Source organism: Urocitellus parryii, chromosome 9 (assembly GCF_045843805.1).
Source record: "Urocitellus parryii isolate mUroPar1 chromosome 9, mUroPar1.hap1, whole genome shotgun sequence".
In the NCBI taxonomy this organism is placed as follows: domain Eukaryota; kingdom Metazoa; phylum Chordata; class Mammalia; order Rodentia; family Sciuridae; genus Urocitellus; species Urocitellus parryii.
In genome coordinates, this window is record NC_135539.1 from 19,662,521 (window position 1) to 19,684,532 (window position 22,012).

The 22,012-nt window shown below is 40.8% G+C and overlaps 1 protein-coding gene across 2 annotated transcripts in view; it reads right to left on the bottom strand.

The window, feature by feature from the left end:
- Positions 1-22,012, bottom strand: part of Xpo6 (exportin 6) — a 105,993-nt gene that overhangs the window by 61,162 nt on the left and 22,819 nt on the right. For both annotated transcript variants that reach the window (XM_026392070.2, XM_026392069.2), the window contains exons 2-5: positions 12,854-12,944; positions 9,772-9,884; positions 8,667-8,864; positions 411-570 (exon numbers count right to left, since the gene is read on the bottom strand). In XM_026392070.2, coding sequence (XP_026247855.2) covers positions 411-570; positions 8,667-8,864; positions 9,772-9,884; positions 12,854-12,944 — 562 coding nt within the window. The remainder of the gene's footprint in view (positions 1-410; positions 571-8,666; positions 8,865-9,771; positions 9,885-12,853; positions 12,945-22,012) is intronic.

A 22,012-nucleotide genomic window follows, 5' to 3' on the forward strand; every position in this document is an offset into this window, starting at 1 on the left:
AGAAGCTACATACACCTCAGGGCACGGGGGCTGATTCCACGTCTCATCTCACCTCCCAACAAAGAATGGGAAATTTTCATATCGACTTATTCCTGCAAATTCTCCTGATCTTAAATTTAAATCATTTTAAATAAAGTGCTTGCCACCCACCTTACACTACAGTATCAGTATTTCAATCAAATTCCATGACTTGGACTCTACCTTGCTAGTCACAGGAATGGTGAGGATCAGTCAAGACTATAAGAAAATTAAGTTACAAATCTATTTGTAGTCCTAACCCGTGCCAGACACTGGGCTGGGAGAGCAACACTATATTCTTTACACTTTTATGCTCAGTTCAGGAATAGTTCAAAAGGCCTGAGTTCTGCCTATCTTGGCAGACCCCTGTCCATGGGTGCCAAACTGCTCACCTGTCAGGAGCCCGAGCACCGTCTGCACCTGGTCTAGCAGCAGCTTCCGCAACTCCTCCTTCCGAGCCACGCTAAGATCCTCGCGGGGACAAGCTAGCTCTTCCGAAGTTGTCTTCAACATGATCAGCCCAAGGGGAGTTGTCACAGGTGACTGGATCAACTAGTAAGAAAAAACAAATTCTGAGCAGCATCTGGCACAAAGAGGACTTCATAGCACCAAACCTGGGTAGTATCTTTGTACATGTTTGATCTTACATGAATAGGCTACATAAATCAACACTACAAAAACAATTTAAGAACAATTTATATAGCCTTACTAACCATTCAAAATATATTCTTACCAACCTGGGCGTGTAGCTCAGTAGTAGACCTCTTGCCTAGCACATGCAAAGCCCTGGGTTCAATACCCAGTACCGCAAAAACAAACACAAAAAAATTGTCTTACTTTTTTCCCCCATAGCTTTATTGAAGTAAAACTGAAGTACAATAAAATGAAAAAAAAATTCCTTTACTTTAAGTACAAAAATCTAATACCATGAACTTAAAAACTAGACAACCAGACAGTATGCTCTCACATATATAACATGACAATTTTTATACAAGTTCCGACTCCCAACAGAGCCTTGTTACTCTTTGCCTAATGACCTAATTACACACACACACACACACACACACACACGGAGCACTGACATCTCCTTCAAGGACAGACCACATACTCTACAGTGGTCTTATAAGATTACAACAGAGCTGAAAAATTCCTATCATCCTGCATTTTTACTGCATATTTTCAATGTTAAATACACTAAAAATACACAAACATCCACCACTATGTTAACAGTGCCTACAGTATTTGGGAGTCTAGTATCAGGCTGCACAGGTTTGCAACAAGCAGCAACAAGTCACACCACACAGCCAGATGTGTAGTAGGCTACACCACCCAGTGGTGTGTAAGAAACACTAACAATGCATTTTTCATAATGTGCCTGTTGTTAAGTGGCACATCACTGTATATATTAGTGGTAACTATATTTTGCATATTAGTGATTAAAATATGTGTAAATTAATTTGTGCTTTCTTTTCAACATTCAGGTTGTTAAGTAAACTTTACATTCTTAAGCTTTGCATGCTTCAGGAAAATTCAAGATTAAACATGGCAAAGCAGCAACACACATACGTGTCATTAAACTATGATTATGGTTATAGTTTTTCAAATAATTATGTAGGGAATTAAGTTGCTTTTTCTATATTTTACCATAAGTCTAATTAAATAAAAGATACAAAAAAGGTCACATATCTTCCTAATAATTTTCACAAAATTCAGAACATTATTATTGTGTTTATTTCCTAGTTTCCAGAAATGATCAAAGTAAGCTCAAGTTGCCACTCATGTTCTCTGCTGAGTTATATCTACAATCTATTAAAAGCAAACAATTTAAGGAGAACTTCACTTTTCCTTTAGTCATCATGAACTTTACATGTGGTTCATTCCCTGGCACACATAAGTTCTTTACTCAAGCTACGAAACATAGGCTCAGGAAGTGCACCCACAAACCAGATGTTCTTCATTCAAAAACTGCAGGGGTACCTTCCTTTCCCTTGAAAACTCTTCCCATCACATCTAAGGAAAATCTCATCTCCAAAAAGTAGGAAAAGCACTCTCCAGAGGAACCATTAAGAAAACTCCACCTGCTCACAAAGACAGCACCCTGCGAGGCCAGCAACCACCAGCCGTGTGCTACAGCTCTGTGACAGGCAGCTCTGTGGAGTGCTACCACCTCTGCAATTTTTCTCTTCATTTTCCTACAAAGCTGAACTATTTCTAACACTAACTTAAAATCAAATCACACACTAGAGGAACAGGAAACCTGCCCCTATGCATTTTTCACCGTGGAGTAGAACTGGCCCTCTTCAGGAGACCTCTGGGTTACCAATCTCTGCTCCAGATAAAAGCTGCCATTCCTTTCCCCTTTATTTCCTTTCTCTTCTTCCTCTTTTGGCCCTACTTTCCCCCAAGCCCTCAGCCCTACTTTCTGAGCTGGGAAGGACTTGTGTTGCCAACTGCTTCCTTTGGCACTTCCTTTGTCCTATAGACAGTTAATGCTTCTGTGCTCCTGCGGGGAGAGAAAAGAAAATCCCACAAAATGGGAAATGTACCATAAAGCTCTCCCTTCTCTCATCATTTAGGGGAAGGAAGAGGCAAGGCAAGAAGCCTGATGAAAAAACAGTCATTCTTCTTCCTGGTTGCTTCCTGGTTTTGGTTGCTATTGTTTCGGTTTTTGTGGGTTTAGGGTTTTTTGTTTTTATGGGGGGGGGGGCAGTACTGGGAATCAAACCTGGGGCCTCAAACATGCTAGAAAAAGTCATTCTTTACTTAAAAAAAAAAAAAGAACTTGAGTACTGTGTAAATTTTCTTCTCATTAACTTTATATCCAAAAAACTTTATTAAAATGCTTCCCTTTGTCATCTTCACATATATAATTTAAGCTCACAATACTGTAATCTCTGCAACTGATTTTTTTTAAGAGAGAGAGAGAATTTTTTAATATTTATTTTTTAGTTTTCAGCGGACACAACATCTTTGTTTGTATGTGGTGCTGAGGTTGGAACCCAGCCGCACGCATGCCAGGCGAGTGCGCTACCGCTTGAGCCACATCCCCAGCCCTCTGCAACTGATTTTTAACAAGTAAGTATGTTTAGGGAAGATCAAGATCAGATTTCTAGTGAACTTCTAAAAGGTTTAACAGTTTTGATTACACAACCAGAAACAGAAGAGCGAGCTATTCTTTCCTGTGCTGCTTGTCCCTTAATTATCTGTACCCAGGCACAATGTGACCAGAGGTTTGGTTGGCCTCTGCAGATTTCTGGAATCTTGAGAACAGATTCTAGAAAGGTGTCCTGTGTGTGCTGGTGCAGGGGGTGGGATGGGGAGGAGAACTGAGGTCAGTTCCAACTTCAATTACTTCCTTCTCCAGTGGCCTAGAAACAATATAACCAACCCACAGAAGTTTTGATGCTGTGACCCTGAATCAACTCTCTGCCTGGTATTATATTTGCCACAATTATAACAAACTGCACAGATTCCCAGTCTAGTGTCAAGAGTTTCTTAAAAAGACAAATCTAGGAACCTAGGCTGCAAACAGAACACAGCAGAAAAGAGCCAAAAAACCTCTTATATGTTTTACTCTCAGGATCCTGTCAGAGTTAGCTCTGTTCTAGAACCAGTTTGCTCTTGTTTACCAGTAACTGGAGAAAAGGTTTAATTTATTATCATTATCGAACTGTCAGCAACTGAGCATGTATCACTCCTGACCTGGCTTCCATACACTGACTTGACTGCATGGATAAATTAGAAGTAGGAAATAATATAATTACAAAGGATTTTAAACACTGCTTAGTCCAGCCCTTTCACTTTACAAAGAAGAAAACGGAGGCTCGGGGTTGCTGCAGTCAGAGATGACTTACACAGCAAAGGACAAGGAACTCACCCCTCGGCCTCCCGGTCCAGTGTTCCCTCCACAATCTGTGGTTTCAAAGTCATAAAGGCTTCAGGCAAAAGGAGCTGTTTTTGAACAAGTACGAAGTGGGTAATTGCGGAGCACAAAACACAACCAATCTTTCTATAAGTGTTTCAACTAAAAATGTTCTTTTAGATTCTCATATGTTAGAAATAATTAGGTTTCAAGAGCAGACAGGACCAGCAACTTGTGATCCTTGTGCCTCAGACTCCCAAGTTCAAGGTCAGCAACTCAGCAAGGCCCTCGATAACTTAATGAGAGTCCCTGTCTCAAAATTTCAAAATTAATAAAAGGGCTGTGGATGTGGCTCAGTGGTTGAGCACCCCTAGGTTTAATCCCTGGTTATGAAAAAAGAGAGAGAGAGAGAAAGAAAAGACAGGACATTATGCTCCAGGCTTCATCCACAGAACCAATCCCACCAGGGCAGAAACAGCTCCTCCTAGCCGGCCACCACCAGGATTCAGGTCTCCACCTGACATTCCTTGCTGCTTCTCCAAGACATAGACAAACCAGGAGTCAACTCACTTAAGATGCCCAGCAGGCTTCCCTGGCTGCCCCCTAGGAGCCATGAAGTTACCATACTGTCCTCAACTGGGCAGGAAGGCAAGTGTAGCAGCCAGGACCTTGTCACCTACCTCCAGCACTCTGGGCTCTCCAGCTTCCCGCTATTCCGAAGGGTCCTGGCACTTGCTATTCCTTCTGCTCCCAACACTATTTCCCCTAGATACCCACATGGCCCACTCCAACACTTCTGCTCAGGTTTCTACTCAACTGTGTGTCCAAGAGCATCCCATCTAAATAACACCCGAGAGTCTCTTCACCCACCCTGGATTCAGTTTTCTTCATGATACTTATAACTACCTCACGGTATTCACTTGCTATGGTTTGCTGCAGTCCCTACCTCAAAAATCTAAACTCCCTAATGGCAAGTACTTCAAATGAAGTACCCCCTTTGTCACAGTTTCAGTTCCTGAGGTTGAAGTTACCCATAGTCAACCATGGTCTAAAAAAATTAAACAGAAATTCCAGAAACAAACAGCTAAGTTTTAAACAATAAGCCATTCTGAGTCATGTGATAAATCTCGGAATCCTGCTCCAATCCACATTAGATATGAGTCCTCCCTTGTCCAGTGTATCCCATTAGTCAGCAGATCAACAGTCTTGGCACTTCAGTGATGTTCAAAGAACCCTTATTTCAACCCTTATTTTACTTATTAGTGAAATAAGGTGCAAGGACAGTACACTTCTCTTAGCCATATCTGCCAAAGAGAAAGAAGCTTCCTGGAATACAACCCGAGAGCCTGCGTCTAATAGAAGAAAAAGCAGGCCCTAATCTTCATCCTGTGGGATGAGGACCCAACTTCCTTAATAAGACTCCTGTGGCACAAGAATTAAAATCAAGAATCAATAAATGGGATGGACTCAACTAAAAAGTTTCTTCTTAGCAAAAGAAACAATCTGTGAGGTGAATAGAGAACCTACATCCTGGGAGCAAATTTTTACCCCTCACACATCAGATAGAGCACTAATCTCTAGAGTACACAAAGAACTCAAAAAGCTAAGCACCGAAAAAACCAATAACCCAATCAACAAATGGGCCAAGGACCTGAACAGACACTTCTCAGAAGAGGATATTCAATCAGTCAACAAATATATGAAAAATGTCCATCATCTCTAGCAATTAGAGAAATGCAAATCAAAACTACTCTAAAATACCATCTCACTCCAGTCAGAATGGCAGCTATTACGAAGACAAACAACATTAAGTGTTGTCGAGGATGTGGGGAAAAAGGCACACTCATACATTGCTGGTGGGACTGCAAATTGGTGCAGCCAATATGGAAAGCAGTTTGGAGTTTCCTTGGAAATCTGGGAATGGAACCACCATTTGACCCAGCTATCCCTCTTCTTGGACTATTGCCGCAGTCTGGCTGGGCACAAATCACGAGCCACTGAAGCAGGAACAAACTTTATTTCTGAACTCCACCAGCACACTCCACATACGCCCCACACCCCCCCACCCCCCACCCCCCACCCCCACCCCCAACTCTCTCCCAAACACCACACGATCCTCCAGGAACCAGCAACCAGAAATATCCCTTCTCCGGCACTTCCCCAACCAATGGGAACTCTCCGGGAATCTCCGCGAGAGCTCAAGTGGAACTCAACGGGAACTCCACCAGAACTCAAAAGTCATCATCTTAATGGCTAGCTAGCGTCACCTCTCAACCACTACTTCTGGCAAAAATGCCATGTGTCATCCCGACTCGGATGTGACCCTCAACAGACTATACCCAAAGGACTTAAAAACAGCATACTACAGGGACACAGCCACATCAATGTTTACAGCAGCACAATTCACAATAGCTGAACTGTGGAGCCAACCTAGATGCCCTTCAGCAGATGAATGGATAGAAAAAATGTGGCATATATAATCAATGGAATTTTACTCAGCAATAAAAGAGAATATTGCAGGTAAATGGATGGCATTGGAGAAGATAATGCTAAGTGAAGTTAGTCAATTCCCAAAAAAACAAATGCCGAATGTTTTCTTTGATATAAGGAAACTGATTCATAGTGGAATAGGGAAAAAGAGCACGGGAGGAATAGACGAACTCTAGACAGGGCAGAGGAGTAAGAGGGGAAGGGAGGGGGCATGGGGAAATTAATGATGGTTGAGTGTGATGATCATTATTATCCAAAGTACATGTATGAAGACACGAATTGGTGTGAGTATACTATGTATACAACCAGAGATATGAAAAATTGAGCTCTATATACATAATAAGAATTCTAATGCATTCTACTGCTATAAATAAATAAATAAATAAGTTTTAAAAAAAGAAAACGTAGAAGTATAGGAAGATTCTGATGGGGAAGAGACCACATAATTTTTTTACAATACATTGTTATAACTGCTCTATTTTATTATTAGTTATTGTTACTCATCTCTTGCTATACCTGATTTATAAATTAAACCTTCTCATAAGCATGTGTGTAGAGGAATACACACAGTAACATCTAGGGCCTAATACTACCAGTGATTCAACCTTTCCTTAGGAACCTTGGGTCATATCCCAAGAATAAAGGGGAAGACTACATCTATTCATTACTATACTCCTACCACATACTTGGTTAGCACATGGCAGGTCTCAATAAGCAGTTTTCTGAATAAGTGCATCACTCTTCTGTGCATTATAATCCAACAAGTCTCAAGGTAAATGAATCATATAGAACAAAACAAAACTAAATAAAGAATTCTCAGGTCACTCTTGAGGCAATCTAAGAGAAGCCATAATGGATACCAAATGTTTTTAAATTGATGCATCATTCAAATGATTTGTAGGGAAAGCAGGAAAACATCAGAAAAAGATAGTGTTCTGGGCCAGGCGCAGTGGCGCATGCCTGTAACCCCAGTGGTTCAGGAGGCAGAGGCAGGAGGATCACAAGTTCAAAGCCAGAATCAGCAAAAGCAAGGTTCTAAGCAACTCCGTAAGACCCTGTCTCTAAATAAAATACAAAATAGGGCTGGGAGGGCTGGGAATATAGCTCACTTGATAGAGTACTTGCATGTGAACATGCACAAGACCCTGGGTTTAATCCCTAGCACCAAAGACACACACACACCAAAAAAAAAAAAAAATAGGGCTGGAGATGTTCAGTGGTTGAGTGCCTCTGAATTCAATCCCGGGTAACTTCTTCCCCCGCACACCCCCCACCACCACCACCCCGCCCAAAAAAGACAGCATTCTGAAAAATCCCAACCTACAGGCACTCAGATCACAGCCAATTTTCAAAGGATTTTATTTCTATAAAAGCACCTAGTGTCCATTTCCTGTATACCCAATACTGTCTTAATAACATGAAAATGTTTCCATCTTGATCACATGATTCAAATAAGCAATAGTATCTCCCTTAGCTTTTAGGGCCCACCTATTCCCTAACAGCTTCCAATCCTGCCTATAACCACACCTCTCTCCTAAACCCCAGATCTTCATTTCCTAGATATCACACAGAACAACAAAAAAAAAAAAACGCACCTTTTTTGTTGTTTTATTTAAAATACACAAATCTTACAGGTACTTTCTGTCAAACAGAAGTTACCATCTTCTACCCAAAACTATTCCCTTTCCTTCATTCTTGGCCTGGAAAACCTTGCCAGACTTCAACAGCAGCCTTACAGGTCCCCTTCCCTCTTGCCTCCCCTCTATGGGAACATCATCATTCCAATGTGAAAATGTGTCTGTTTTCCCCCTCTCATCAACTCCCAAGAAAGAACTATAAATTAAACATTGAAACCCCACCACTGCCTCCCCAGCTCACCCCTAAGCCCAGCAACACTGAGCCTATGTGCCCTGACAGCTCTGCACTCTGCGTGTGCTTCTATTATAGTAAGTACACCGTTGTCAATGGTTAACTGTTCACACAGCTATTTTCCCACTAATTTCAGAAACTACAGAAGCCCTCATCTTCACACCCCAACACCTACAATAACTCACAGACTGAACCCAATTTCACCAGAGGTTAACAAAGTGGTGGGGTTTCTTCCCCATTTGTCCATTACAGAAAGTGACAACATGTCTCAGGAATATAAAGTTAAGTGAATGCAATAATCCTGCAATAACCTCAGGACTGAAGTCCCATGTCACTGATCTTAAAACAGTGTTCCTCAAGGGAAAGAAACAATAACTTCTGCAAACAAATAATTGACAGGATAAATTTTCCTCAGGAATATCCTTACCTGTAAAATATTAGTAAAAAAGTCATGGTAGAACATGGGCCAATCCTGACGTCCTATATCAACAATAACTTTGCAGAGTTTGTTCCGGATAAAGTAAGGTAAGGTTTTATGGTGAGCCAAAAGGAGTTTGGGCAGGCAGCTGCGGATTTCCATCTTATCCTGAGATGGGACCCCAAGCCACATTTTATTGATCAGATTCTGAAAAACAAACATGCATCTTTTAAATTAACGATCTACATGCAAAAATAACTAGTTCACTTCCCAAAAAATCCTAATGGTTTGAAGCATTTGGCAAAAAGAGCAACAAAAATATTAAAATCCTATGATATAACAACCACATTCCTAGGAAAACCTGCTAAATAATCTAATAAAAACAAAAGGCTGGGCTGGGGATGTGGCTCAAGCGGTAGCGCACTCGCCTAGCATGCTCGATCCTCAGCACCACATACAAACAAAGATGTTGTGTCCACCGAGAACTAAAAAATAAATATTAAAAAAATTCTCTCTCCCACTCTCTCTTTAAAAAAAAAAAAAAGGCTGTAATATGTACAAAAAATTTTCTATTATACCATTGACTCTAATGGCCACCCCAAAATAATGACAATTAAACCACTGTTCAAAACTAGTGATGAATAATGGTACAACCATCTCTGAGAATATAACATGGTGGCGGTGGCAGGCAGATAGCTTAACTAACATGATTATTACATTTTTTAAGTGCACTGGAAGAAAGTTAATATAAAATGAAACCTTTGTGGCGGGGGATAATGATATTGGGGGCCTCATTTCTCCTCTAATAATGTTCTTCTCTAGTTATTTTTCTCTTTTAAATAATAATAGGGAGGGGAAAGGTACATGTCATTAAACACAACTTAGCTCAACAATACAGTCAACCACCCATCTGATCTGTCTGGTGTCAAGGACAGAAAGGTGCCTCAGAACACCAGGTATCTAGACAGAGGCAGTGTGTGGGACAAAGTCCCTGGGCTGAGTTCCCACTGTTCCTAGTCACCTGGTACATTAAAGCTAAAGTCTAGTCCCAATAACATGGCAAAGTGACTACAGCAAACATTTCAGAAAAGTGTGAAATTATCTGACAACTTACCTCAAAAACCGTTAAACTGTACATCATTACATAGTCATTCCTCGTGCTGGAGAGAAAATAGAGGCAGAATCTCCAGGCTCCTATTTGCTGGGCAAAGTTATTAAGAAGCTCCTCTGCAAAAGTTAAAAAGCAACAAAAGAAAGTTTATAAAAACACATGCAATTAACAGAAGACTGGGCTTTTTTATTTTTTTAAATGTGCTTCTTCATTTAAATGGCATCAAAAACAACCACAAAACCCAGCTAATTCTCAAGATAGAACAGATGATGCAATATTTTTCTGACTCTGCGGTAACCATCAATGCAGTGTTCTCAGCCATCAAAAAGCCAGTAACTTTACTGTGAATTCTTTTTGAGGTAGAGAAATTCTCACTGTTAAAGTTCTTACTTAAGCTCAGCTGTAGATGGCAAATCATAAGACTGTCATTTCACCTTCTTAAAAATTATGGCTTGTTTCCTCACATTTGAGCTATTATGGATTTCCCAACCGCTCCTCTATAAATCTTCAGTAAAGTCCACATTGTTCACATGCTCATACAAAATGAGGAGAAAAAAAAGATTAAGACCTTACAAAGACGACAGAAAAAAATTTAAGTGAATTCAAGTTGGCTAACTCTCTTTATTTGGGTCAGTTTTATTTTTTAAAAAATCACACACACACACCAAAAAAAAAAAAAAAAATCTGAGAGTTAACAATCATGAGAGCTGCCAGGAGCAGCGTGTCCACACACTGAATCAGTTGGCAATGGTTCTCCTGCTTAGGCTGTTGCCAGCATCAGCCAAAATCCAGAAGACAGCAAGCACTGGGAGACTTTCACCATGTTTCTAGACATGCTGCCCCTCAGTCACCTTGACCTGCTGCACAGGCAGTGAAATATAACCCAAAAGGGCCACAATGCTGAGATTCTAGGAAGCCTGTGGAAAGGCAGAACGCTTTCCAATCCTAAACGCATTGCTCTGCTAGTCCCCGACCATCTAGGCTAAATGCAATAAGGCAGTCTCATTAAAACTCCGTAAAAGGAAACGGATGCCTGTCCTACTAACTGAGCAGAAGTCTCTATGAATCCCAGAGGTGAAGTCAAATCAGACAGAATGAGCTATGGCTGTACCCGAGGCACAGATCCTGCCACAAATTTACTGAATCTGACCCCAAGCGAGTCAGTGCTCCTTGATGCTTCCATTTCCTACACTGTTAAAAGGACCAGATGCCCTCTCAAGGTTCCCTCTAACAGCTCTGTCACCCTCTAGGCACTAGTAACTCGCCTTTGCTGGAGGAAGGGGAAGCCCTTTTAAGAAAAGACTTCCTTCCTTTCTCCCACCTTGCTAGGAATAGAGCCTTTAGATCCTAAGACAACAGAAAAGAAGCAAATGGCTATAGCCCACACACGCAAAGCTACAAAGACTGGGTACAAAGAGAACTGAAAGAAGACATGCCCACTGTGTAGAGCCAAACCTCCGGATTCCCCTCAGACTCCATTTAATTAGACACTGGAGCATCTGGTTATTTAGAGCTATTTTAAAATCAAATTCAAACATGAACATGTTATAGAAGGTTACACTTTTAATTCATGAGAACACAAGGTAAGCAACATTTAATTTGCAAACCAAAATTTTAAAAAAAGAGCATTTCAATCATAAGCTTTAAAAAAAAAAAAACCTTCAAGAAATGAGAATCTGGAACACAGTAAACTAATGTGAGGGAAAGTTCCTCCTCCTCCTTTGGTAAAAATCCCAGCTCGTATTTTCACTGAAAGTGTAAGGCATTTGGTAGCATAAAACTAGCCAGTGGTCCACTTGGCAGCAAGAAGAGGAGGGTCTACCCACCTGGATAAGAGCAATCAGAGAAGCAAGAGGGGCAGAGTGGGTGGGGATCAGTATGTCAGTGACTCCTTCTTCATAAATGCTCTGAGGATGCATAGCATACTCCCTCAGGAAGAAAAAGACACCTTCAAGTTTAAAACTGAAAGAGAAGCAGCATCTCCTCAGGAGCCAATGTGATGTTTAAAAAATGTGCAGGGGAAATGGACCGCAGCCAGAGGTCTTCTGGCCACCTGGAAAAATCTGAACCACAAATGAGCTCTGTGCCAAAGATGGACTCAACCATGAGATTTAATTGGCCAAAATGATTAGAGAAACCAATGAAGACAGGGCCTAGGAGTCACAGAAAGAGACCTCCAAGGAGGTGGAAGCAATGAATACAAGATTAGTACAAAGCAGACACCCAAGAGAAAAGCCTGCAGGTTTGGACAGAGAAAAGCATTTTCTATTCAATTTAGTGAAAATTTGGGGGGGAAAAGACTATTCCAGCACCACAATACAGCATGCCCCTAATGCAGAATCTGACACTTGAATGCAGTTTCTATTTCATAGTATGCTTTAATTAATATTGTTTGTGTGAATGAATATAAAAATCAAAAGTGGATTCCAGAACATGCTGAGGCCCCAGAAGACTTGAAGTGATTACACCTACATCTCTTTGTTGTTTGAAGCCCTTAGTTCCTAAAAATTTGCAGAATGAAAAAGATAATAGCAGAGATAAGAAAAAGCTGAAGCCCCCAAAGCAATACCAGGTAAGGGATTCAGATCAGACCTGTGCCTACAAAACATGTTTCACACTTCAGTGAATTCTCATGTTTATTTTAATCAACAGTTGCAGGCTTCTTTTAAAAGTTCAACAACATTGTTGAAATTAGGAATAAAGTGGGAGAGAAGTTTTACACTTGACCAATGGAAAGAAAATCCATTGACGCCTGGCTTGGTGGTGCACACCTATAATCCCAACAACTCCGGAGGCCGAAGTATCACAAGTTCAAGGCCAGCATCAGCAACTTAGTGAGACCCTATCTCAAAAAATAAAAAGGGTTGGGGATGTTTCTCAGCCATAGAGAACCCGCAAAAAAGAAAAAGAAAATCCTTCACTATGCCCTTGTAGCTAGGTTTGCAGACCTCACCAGCCACACAAGAGAATCAGAGAAAAAGAGAAATGATTCAAGGGAAAAGAAGCAGGCTTGAGCAGCCAAGGCACCAACTCCTTCCTCCCCACTTATTGTAAACAATTCCTCACAGCACAATACTTCACTTACCTATCTCACGTTTTCTTTCATTGGTTGTACAATCATGGAAAAATTCTGTCATCAAACTTTCCAATGCCCTGAGGGAGGCTTCTTCAGATGCCTGACAAAAGAATTTGAAAAAACATCAATAAACTATATCTTCAGTTCTACTGTTCTCATTTCCTTCCAGGTCACACTCAATAGCAAGAGCAATTTACTTCCTCAAAACATTTGGGTTCAACATTCTTCAAATATGTGGTATAAGCCAGAAAAATTAAAGGGAATTTCCCAGCTGGCTTGAAACACAAGTTTTTGTATCCTCTAGAAATTCATGCTACTGTGTAATTTTTAATTATTTATGTTAAAGAAAAGGGAACAAATAAGTCAATTCCGGAATGATATTGAAGAAAATCAACAGTCCCTGACTGCCTGAATAGGCAGATTGAAGAGATTCAGGGAGACTTGGAGACTCTCCTTCCACAATATACTTGCTCCATGTCCGAATCATCACCTATTTTGATTCACAGGAATTGTTTTGCACTGCCTCATGGATCCCTGGGGTTACTAAAGATGCTTCAGGAGTCATGCATACAGACAGCTCTCAATCTTGCATGAGCAGCCAACAGAGAGCAGGTGCATGCAACTCAGAGCCAAGCTGAGCAGAGACCACACCTCCAAACCACAGACCCACAGAGAACCGGACTCCCAGAACTCCCCAGGCTGAGAAAGGAGAAGGTACCCAGGCCCCCAGTGCTCATCCTCTCCCTCTTCCATATGGTGTCCCCAAAACCCACTTCCTTTTCACTGATAAGTAGGAGAACAAACAGCTGTTCCAGCAATGAACTTGAGTCAAAACTTCACACACCTGTTTGCAAAACAGTGAGCACTCTCAGATCAGGATCCTTGTTGGCCTTAACCTACCCCTCAGGGGATCAAGAGCCTAAGGCATTACTGATTTTTGAATTATGTCTTAATTCCTTTCTTCATATCCCTTCCTCCCCCAGAGCCCCTCTATTAACCCCAGAGTGAGAGCTGACTATAAAAACTGCATTTTAAAACAACAGGCCCACATTCAAATGTGTTCCATGTCAAACTGTATTAGAAAGGCCTCCAACTAGTAGCTTACTTTAGTGGAGACTGAGGACTCCACAATCACCAGCACTTCCCAGGATGAGTACCAATTAAGAAACTAACCCAGGCTTGCACAAGCACATCACATCAACCAGTACATACACGTTCACGACCTAGAGCATGGGCCATGTTTAAGCAGTGCCAGGCACAGCTGTCCCCCTCAGACTATCCACAGTGTGATGGCTACACAATGACAACTGAACTCCAACCTGCTGGGTACTGAATTATCGCAGAGTTCCAGCACTTGTGATAAAAATTAATTCCCTACTTCTCTTTCAAACCTCTATATCAATTTAAATAAAAAATATGCTTTGCTTGCGTGTCCAAACTACAAGTCCAGGTACCAGGCGGTGAGCCTGCTGTAATCCCAGTCACCCTGGATGAGAGTCCCGAAGAACCAACTCTGTCTCCATCCCTAGTCCTACCTACTCCACATTCCCTGTGCCAATCCAAACAGCTAAGGAAAATGAAAAGACAAAAGCATACATAAGGGGGCTGGGGTGGAGAGGTAGAGTGTCTGCCGAGAATGCCTGAGGCCCAGGGTTCCATCCCAGTACTGCCAAAAAAAAAGTACACGTAAGGATTACAGATGGTTACAGAGAAAAGGAAACTCCAGAACCTAATCCAGCAGCATCACCAGGTATTTCCCAGCAGGAGCCGTGGGCTAATACCTGCCTCACAGGGTGTTATGAGGATCAAATGAGGTGATCCACATAAAACTGCTACATAAACTGTAAGGAATTGTCTTAACTAGTAGTTATAGCTGCTCTCATTTTCACTTGGTCCTAGATTCAAAATGAAACAGACCAAGGCAAGACCAATGCAGAGCAGAGGAGGTCGGGCCTAGCAGAGACTCATGGGGCTTCATCCCAAACCTATTTATTGGGATTTTTCAATCAGATTTCAAAATGAAACTATTTAAATTTAGAGGGGGTTAAAAAAAAAAAAAAAAAAAAGAGGCTGAGACCTTGCCAAAGTTATACAATCAGAGCCAAGGACAAAAACAAAGAAAAAAGGATGTGTTCAAGACCTGCGAACAGCTGAAGGATCCTGCAGAATGCCCTCCCGCCCTTGGCAAGAAGGCCACTGGAACCTCTGCCAGCTGTTTCAATCAGGTGGTGAAGCCAGAATCCAGACTATGTGAGTTAAGGAATTAATGGCAAGTGAGGAACTGGTTAAGACTCCATAAATCACTGTACTTTCAAGACGTGAAAGGGACAAAGAATCTAAAACAAAATCAAGTGACACTGTGTGGTAGAAGAGAAGACTTCAATTCTCAAAGCCTATTCACTTTATCTTCTACACTACACTAATTCGTTTATGAAGAACATTCATGATCCAATTTTATCTGACTGCTTCCTATAGTGGGCTAGGGATTTATGCCTCTTGTCTTGACAAAATAAAGATAGATTAGTTTAAAACTCAGTGAGGGGGCTAGGGATGTAGCAGGCATGAAGCCCCAAGTTTAATTCCCACCATGCAAAAAAATAAAACTAAGTGAGATACATTCACATGCAAAAAGCAAAAAAAGTCAAATTATAGATACAAAATGTGAAAAGTAAAGCCATAAAGTTTTTATAGTATCTCCATGATTCAGGGGCAGGAAATATTTTTTCTTTTCCCAAGGATAAAGCATGAAACAAACGAACAGATTGATAAATTGGAATAATAATCAGATGGCACAGTATAGAGTTCAGAGAGAGCCACAAAATGGAAAAGGATATTTGCAATATAGTAAGTGACAGAGAACCTAGATCAGTTTGTAAAGTAACTCATACAAATCAATACGAAAAACACAAAGGTTTTTTTGGATAGGCAAATAGGTACTTAAGAAAGAAGATAATCAAAAGATCTATGAGGGAGCTGGGGTTGTGGCTCAGCGGTGGAGCGCTCGCCTAGTACATGTGAGGGGCTGGGTTCGATCTTCAGCACCACATAAAAATAAACAAATAAAATAAAGATATTGTGTTCAACTACACCTAAAAAAAAAATTTAAAAAAAAAGACCTATGAGTAACTGTTCAACCTCATTAATTATCAGGGAACTACAAGTAAAAACTAGCTAGTGCCACACATCTAGTATACTGGTTAAAATTAAAAAGACTGATAATAACAAGTGCTGGTGAGAATGCCAGGCACCTGGAACATGCATGCACAACACTGGTGGAAGCATAAACTGTACAATCGCTGTGGAAAACTGATAGTTAATCATATGTGTATCTTATAGCCCTGCAATTCTACTCCTTGATAATAACGAACAGAAATCTGTGCATGGATAAGAAAAAGAAGGTATACACATGTTCAGCACCATTACACCAATACCCAAAAGAACCCAACTGTATATCACTAGTGAAATGGATAAACTTTTTTATTTATACAGAAGAATATACATAAATGAATGACTCTAATTGCAACAACATGCAAAAATCTCACATATACAACTTAAAGAGTAACCAAAACACACCCTTCCATTATTGATTTTATATTAAAAAGAAGCAAAAAAACTATAATGTTATTATCAGAACAGTGGTGACTTTTGGAGAAGGACTTCAAAATTCTAGTAATATTCTATTTCTTGATCTAAGTGTTAATTATATTAACTATACAAGGCTCATCGTTTTGCCTTATAATTTCTGCACTTCTCTGTATGTACTATACTTCAATATTTAAAACAATGTTATACTTATTTTTAAAATTTAGACTGGCATTTTTAGACTGAGTTTAAAACTGTCTTCCTTCCACTAGCACAAGTATTCAAAGCAATTTGGGGACTACATGCAGATAAGACTTCTGGTACCGTCACCTGTTTATGTTCTGCGCCACCAGAGAAGCAATAGAAGATATTAGCACCCCCTCTGCCTATGCATCCCAGAGGACTACATGGCTCACTCACTTCAATAGCAAATGGCATACATACTTACATCCCTGGCCCTGATGATGAGGTAAGTTTGGCTCAAAATATACTCCTGGATAGCTAAGACAAACTCAAAGTTTTCTGTTCCAGAAACAGTTAAAACCTGCAAAGCTAATAAGCTTTCAACAGCCTGCCTTGATTTTTATCTGCTCCTTTTATTGCTGTTCATGGGTCAGCAGTTCAGAGACCTGTGTGACTGGCTCATTTATTAAGAGACTACTAAGTCAACCAAGACTCAAAATCAACTCATAAAAGAAAACTTGAGACAAGGGAAAAGGTCACATAATTTGGAATATTCTTGGATTCTTCTCCATATTCTCTATGCCCACAACAAATGCTATCAGGCCTGATGACTCTTCACACTGTTTCTTAAATCTGTATCTTCTCTCTTGTCCCTACTTATCTCCTGCCTAGATTACTGTACCTTCTTTTACCTGGTCACACTGATACCAGCTTTTCCAATTCCAATCCAATCTGTACTTCAAAACCAGATGAATTCTCCCATATATGATGTCCTACCCCAACTATTCTAAACTAGCTTGGTCCCTGACTTCAAAGAACTGGAGCTTGCCTGAGAGGGGAAAGCAGAGCCTTAAGTGAAAAACAGAATGTGATGGTTAGCATCCTATAGTAGAGGCACACAGATCACAGCCTCAGAGCCCAGAGTGCACACTAACTGAGGGAAAGCTCCACAGGGGAGGCAGCTACCTTAAGTCTTGAAGAATGCAGAGTTTACTAAGAGGAGAGTGTGCCTGGCTCCACATCACTCCCCATAGGAAACCATCACTCCATCTGAACTCACTGGTCTCAGAAGTAAATGTCTACTCCCATCCTGTGCCTGCTCATAGGTCTGCAATTCATAGTTCGACCTTCATGAAATTTATGACAAAGATTACAGCATGGACCCATTCATTCTTTGTCTTGTAATCAATATCACACTTTAAAAAAATATTTTTCAGGGGCTGGGGATGTGGCTCAAGCGGTAGCGCGCCCGTCTAGCATGCGCGCGGCCCGGGTTCGATCCTCAGCACCACATACCAACAAAGATGTTGTGTCTGCCGAAAACTAAGAAATAAAATGTTAAAATTCTCTCTCTCTCTCTCTCTCTCTCTCTCTCTCTCTCTCTCTCTCTCTCTCTCCTCACTCTCTTTAAAAAAATATATATATATATTTTTCAGATGTTGATGAACCTGTGTTTATTCATTTATTTATATGTGGAGCTGAAAAATCAAATCCAGGGCCTCACACATGCTAGGCAAGCGCTCTACCACTGAGTCACAACCCCAGCCCCAAGTACCATAGACTTTTGCCCATGCTACTGTTCTTTGGTCTTTTCCGATCACAAAACATTAAAGAAAGCAGCCTTAGAGGACAAGTTCCTAGAGCTCCAACCCAAATGCACCTCAATGTTGGCCTATTTTTTTAACCTGTCACTTTTTCCTTTTGTGCACATTTGGGAATAACAAAAGCACTGGGTTCTTCTGAGGATTAAATAATCTCCATATAGTGGCTAGCACTGTTACTGCCTCATAGATGCTACATTTCTCTATCTAATCACAACATAGCTGTCTGCAAAGAGAATGCATAATATCCTTGTATTTTCTACAACATCCAGCGAAGATTGGTCTCAAATGGATCAAATTCAGGAGAGTAAAAGGAACAAGAAGACTGCTAGTATGGCTTTCAGCATCTAAGGAATATCTGTAATTCCTCCATATTTAAGATGCATGTGATTATCTATTTAATTAACCCCTAGCCAGGCACAGTGGTACCTGTACTCTCAGCTGCTCAGGAGGCTGAGACAGGAAGATTACCAGTTCCATGCCAGCCTCTGCAACTTAGCATAGCTCTAAGTAACTTGAGACCCTGTCTTAAAATAAAATAAAATAAAAAGGCTGAAGATGTAATTCAATGGTAAAGTGCCCCTGAATTCAATCCTTAGAAACTTAAAAAAAAAAAAAAAAATTCTGGGTTGGGGTTGGGCTTGTAGCTCAGTGGTAGAGCACTTGCCTGGCACGTGTGAGGCACTGGGTTTGATCCTCAGCACCATATAAAAATAATAAAGATATTGTGTCTATATAAAAAAAATTTCCCCATTAAGGGCTCTGATCATAATGACCTTTGCTCACAGTCAATCTGTTTTGAAAAGTAAGAAATTGCTAAAATTTTTCTTAAAAGACACTAAGCTGAAGGTGGATAATAATGATATTTTTGTCTGTTAAGATAAAGACAAGACACCTAGAAGACAGTTTTCTCAAACCCTGAATAAACCTCTACAGCACAACTATATTAAAAAAAAAATTACCTTTCTTGGAAGGAGGAGGCAGTACTGGTGAAGAACCCAGGCCCCACACACAGGTTAGGCCCCCTCCCTGCCTTTCCTTTCTTTGAGCCAGAGTCTTGCCATGTTGCCCAGGCTGGTCTCAAACTTTAAAGATCTTCCTGCCAAAGACTCCCAAGTTGCTGGGATTACAGGCATGCACTTTTAAAAGTTTTTCTCACTTTCTGCTACATCTTGTATATCCTACTACAAAGTGCATTATACAGGTGTCCTGTATTCAGGTTCATGGCCTCCTTGATACCAAACCTCAACAAAATGGGCTAGCATCCCAGAGTCCCATTCAAACAAGATCCTCAAACATATGCCCATCCTGTGGTATGCCTAGAACAAGTTTATTTCTCTATTTGCTTGTATATAAAGAATGCTTCTGAGAAAATGGATTCTATGCTAGCTGCTAGCCAAGGTATAAAAGCATGCAAAACCTACCTGGTGTGTTACAACAGAAGCCATTAGCAAAGAAATTTGATCTCTTGTAAACTCTCCCTGAAAGCTAACAAGATTATCATAGATGTTTAAACTCTCTAATGAGCACTCTCATTCTTCCCTAAGCCTTTCACCACCGCAAAGAACACAGGGGAAAATCTCTTTGGCCTATTGTAGGCCTGCAGATAAATATGAGATGAGATACTAAACTCAAAGTAACCCATGTGGTAATCAATGTGAGTGTTGTCTACCTAACCCCCTCCTGAAGTCATGCTGCTCAAAAAGCTAGAAAATAGCAAAGGACAGGAAGGAAAGCCCCGCTGGGAGAGCACCATTCAGAACAAGGTTTCTTCCTCCCATCTCCCCGCTTCCCCATCACTGCTCTTTTGTGTCTCAGCCTGCAGGTACTTTCCTTTAAAAACACAAACTAAACACAGGCCCAGAAGCAGGAATCTCAATATACTTCTTCATAAGCAAATGGGTGAGGCCAGCTGACCCTTCTGAAGTCCAGCAGTCAGAAGTGGCAGTGCTGAAACTTGAGGTCCTGAATGACTCCCTCAAAGACACAGGTTGTGAGGAGAGCACTCCCACACAAGCCCACCCACGCGGTGTGGCAGTCCTTTGCCCTAGCCTGTCTGTGACAGAGGAATGAGGGCTGGTGAAACAGAGGATACTGAGGTACCAATATGCACTGATGGTATTAACTCTAAAAATTTAGGCATCAGGGTTTGCAGGGAAAATAACTTCTGATACCATAGATACTGCACAGTATCTTTATGTAGAGAGTTAATATTTATTACACTTGGGCTGCATCCAAACATAATTCTAGTCATTAAAGGGCACTTTTCTGCTTGAGACTAAAACTCCCATAAAGCTGATCAATGGTAGAACATTCCTCCAGTATTTCTTGGGTTTGTACAAACTGCCAAGTCAGATTCTGTCTCCTTCAAGAACAAAAGGGATTTGATTATTTCTGAGGACCATGAGTGAGATGCTGGGTGACTGCCAGGCATCTGAGCTAGCAAGTTCAACTGGTCCCACTGTGGGAGTGATAAGGTGGAGGCATCTATTCTGTCCCCATGGGGACCAATCAGAAGAAACATCCTTGCAGACAGAGGACAGTACATTTTATGCTGGGAAAACTTATCTATGTACTACTGAATACATAAGAACAAGGGTCACCAAGCAGCTACCAAGTATAGGTACACCAGTTTCAAAATTTTAAAACAAATCTAAAAACCAAAGGGTCTTGACAAATAAATGCAACATCTGATCCTTGACTGGCCCCTGTATTGAAAAGGGGAAACAATTCTATGAAGGACATAATTACGCCAACTGACAAAAGTGGACTACAGATGGTAGATAAAAGTGCTGAAGCAATAAGTTGATTTGTAAGTATAAATGGCAATATAAAAAAGTATCCTTATTATAAAACAAAGGAAACAGGGCAAAATGTTAACAGTGAATGAGGGGTGTTTCTGTTTGTTTGATTTAGTTTGGGGTTTTTTGTAGTGCTAGGGATGGAACCCAGGGTCTTGGACCACTGAACCATTCCCCAACTCTAAAAGGTTTTTTAAAATTTCATCAATTGAGCCAGGCGCAGCGGCACACATCTGTAATCCCACTGGCTTGGGGGCTGAAGCAGGAAGATCACAAGTTCAAAGCCAGCCTCAGCAACTTAAAGAGTGCAATAAAATATTTTTTTAAAAGGGTGGGGTGCTGGGGCTGGGCGCAGTGGTAATCCCTCCCAGTGGCTCAGGAGGTTGAGAGAGAAGGACTACGAGTTCAAATCCAGCGAAGGCAAAATCAAGGCACTAAGCAAATCAGGGAGACCCTGTCTCTAAATAAAATACAAAATAGGGCTAGGGATGTATCTCAGTGGTTGAGTGCCTTGAGTTCAATTCCTGGTACCAAAAGGAGTAGAGGTTGGGGATGTGGCTCAGTGGTTAAGTGCCCCTAGTACCCCCACACACACACAAAAAAATCTATTGGACTGCCATCTTCCACCTTGCTCCTTCCTCACTACCACTCCAAGCTGGCTTTGAAAACAGTAAAGAGGGTAAGAAAGTGATAAAAGCAGAGAGTATTCTTCTTGTCTCTCAGATTCCAAGCGTATTTTCATCCACTATTTTTGAAAAGAACGCTATATAGACTAGACATTAAAAAATTTTGCATCTAGTAGTTGGGCAACAACCATATCCACAGGGAGCTAGAATACATATATTTTATATATTTATTTTACATTCCAGACAGCTTTAATTAGACAGCCAAAAAAAGTAAATGATAAAAATATTTATTCTACAGGAACATAATGAGTAATACAGCAGAGAACAGGCTCTCTCTTCACCATCCCATCTGCTTCTCTTTCCCAGGTACATATC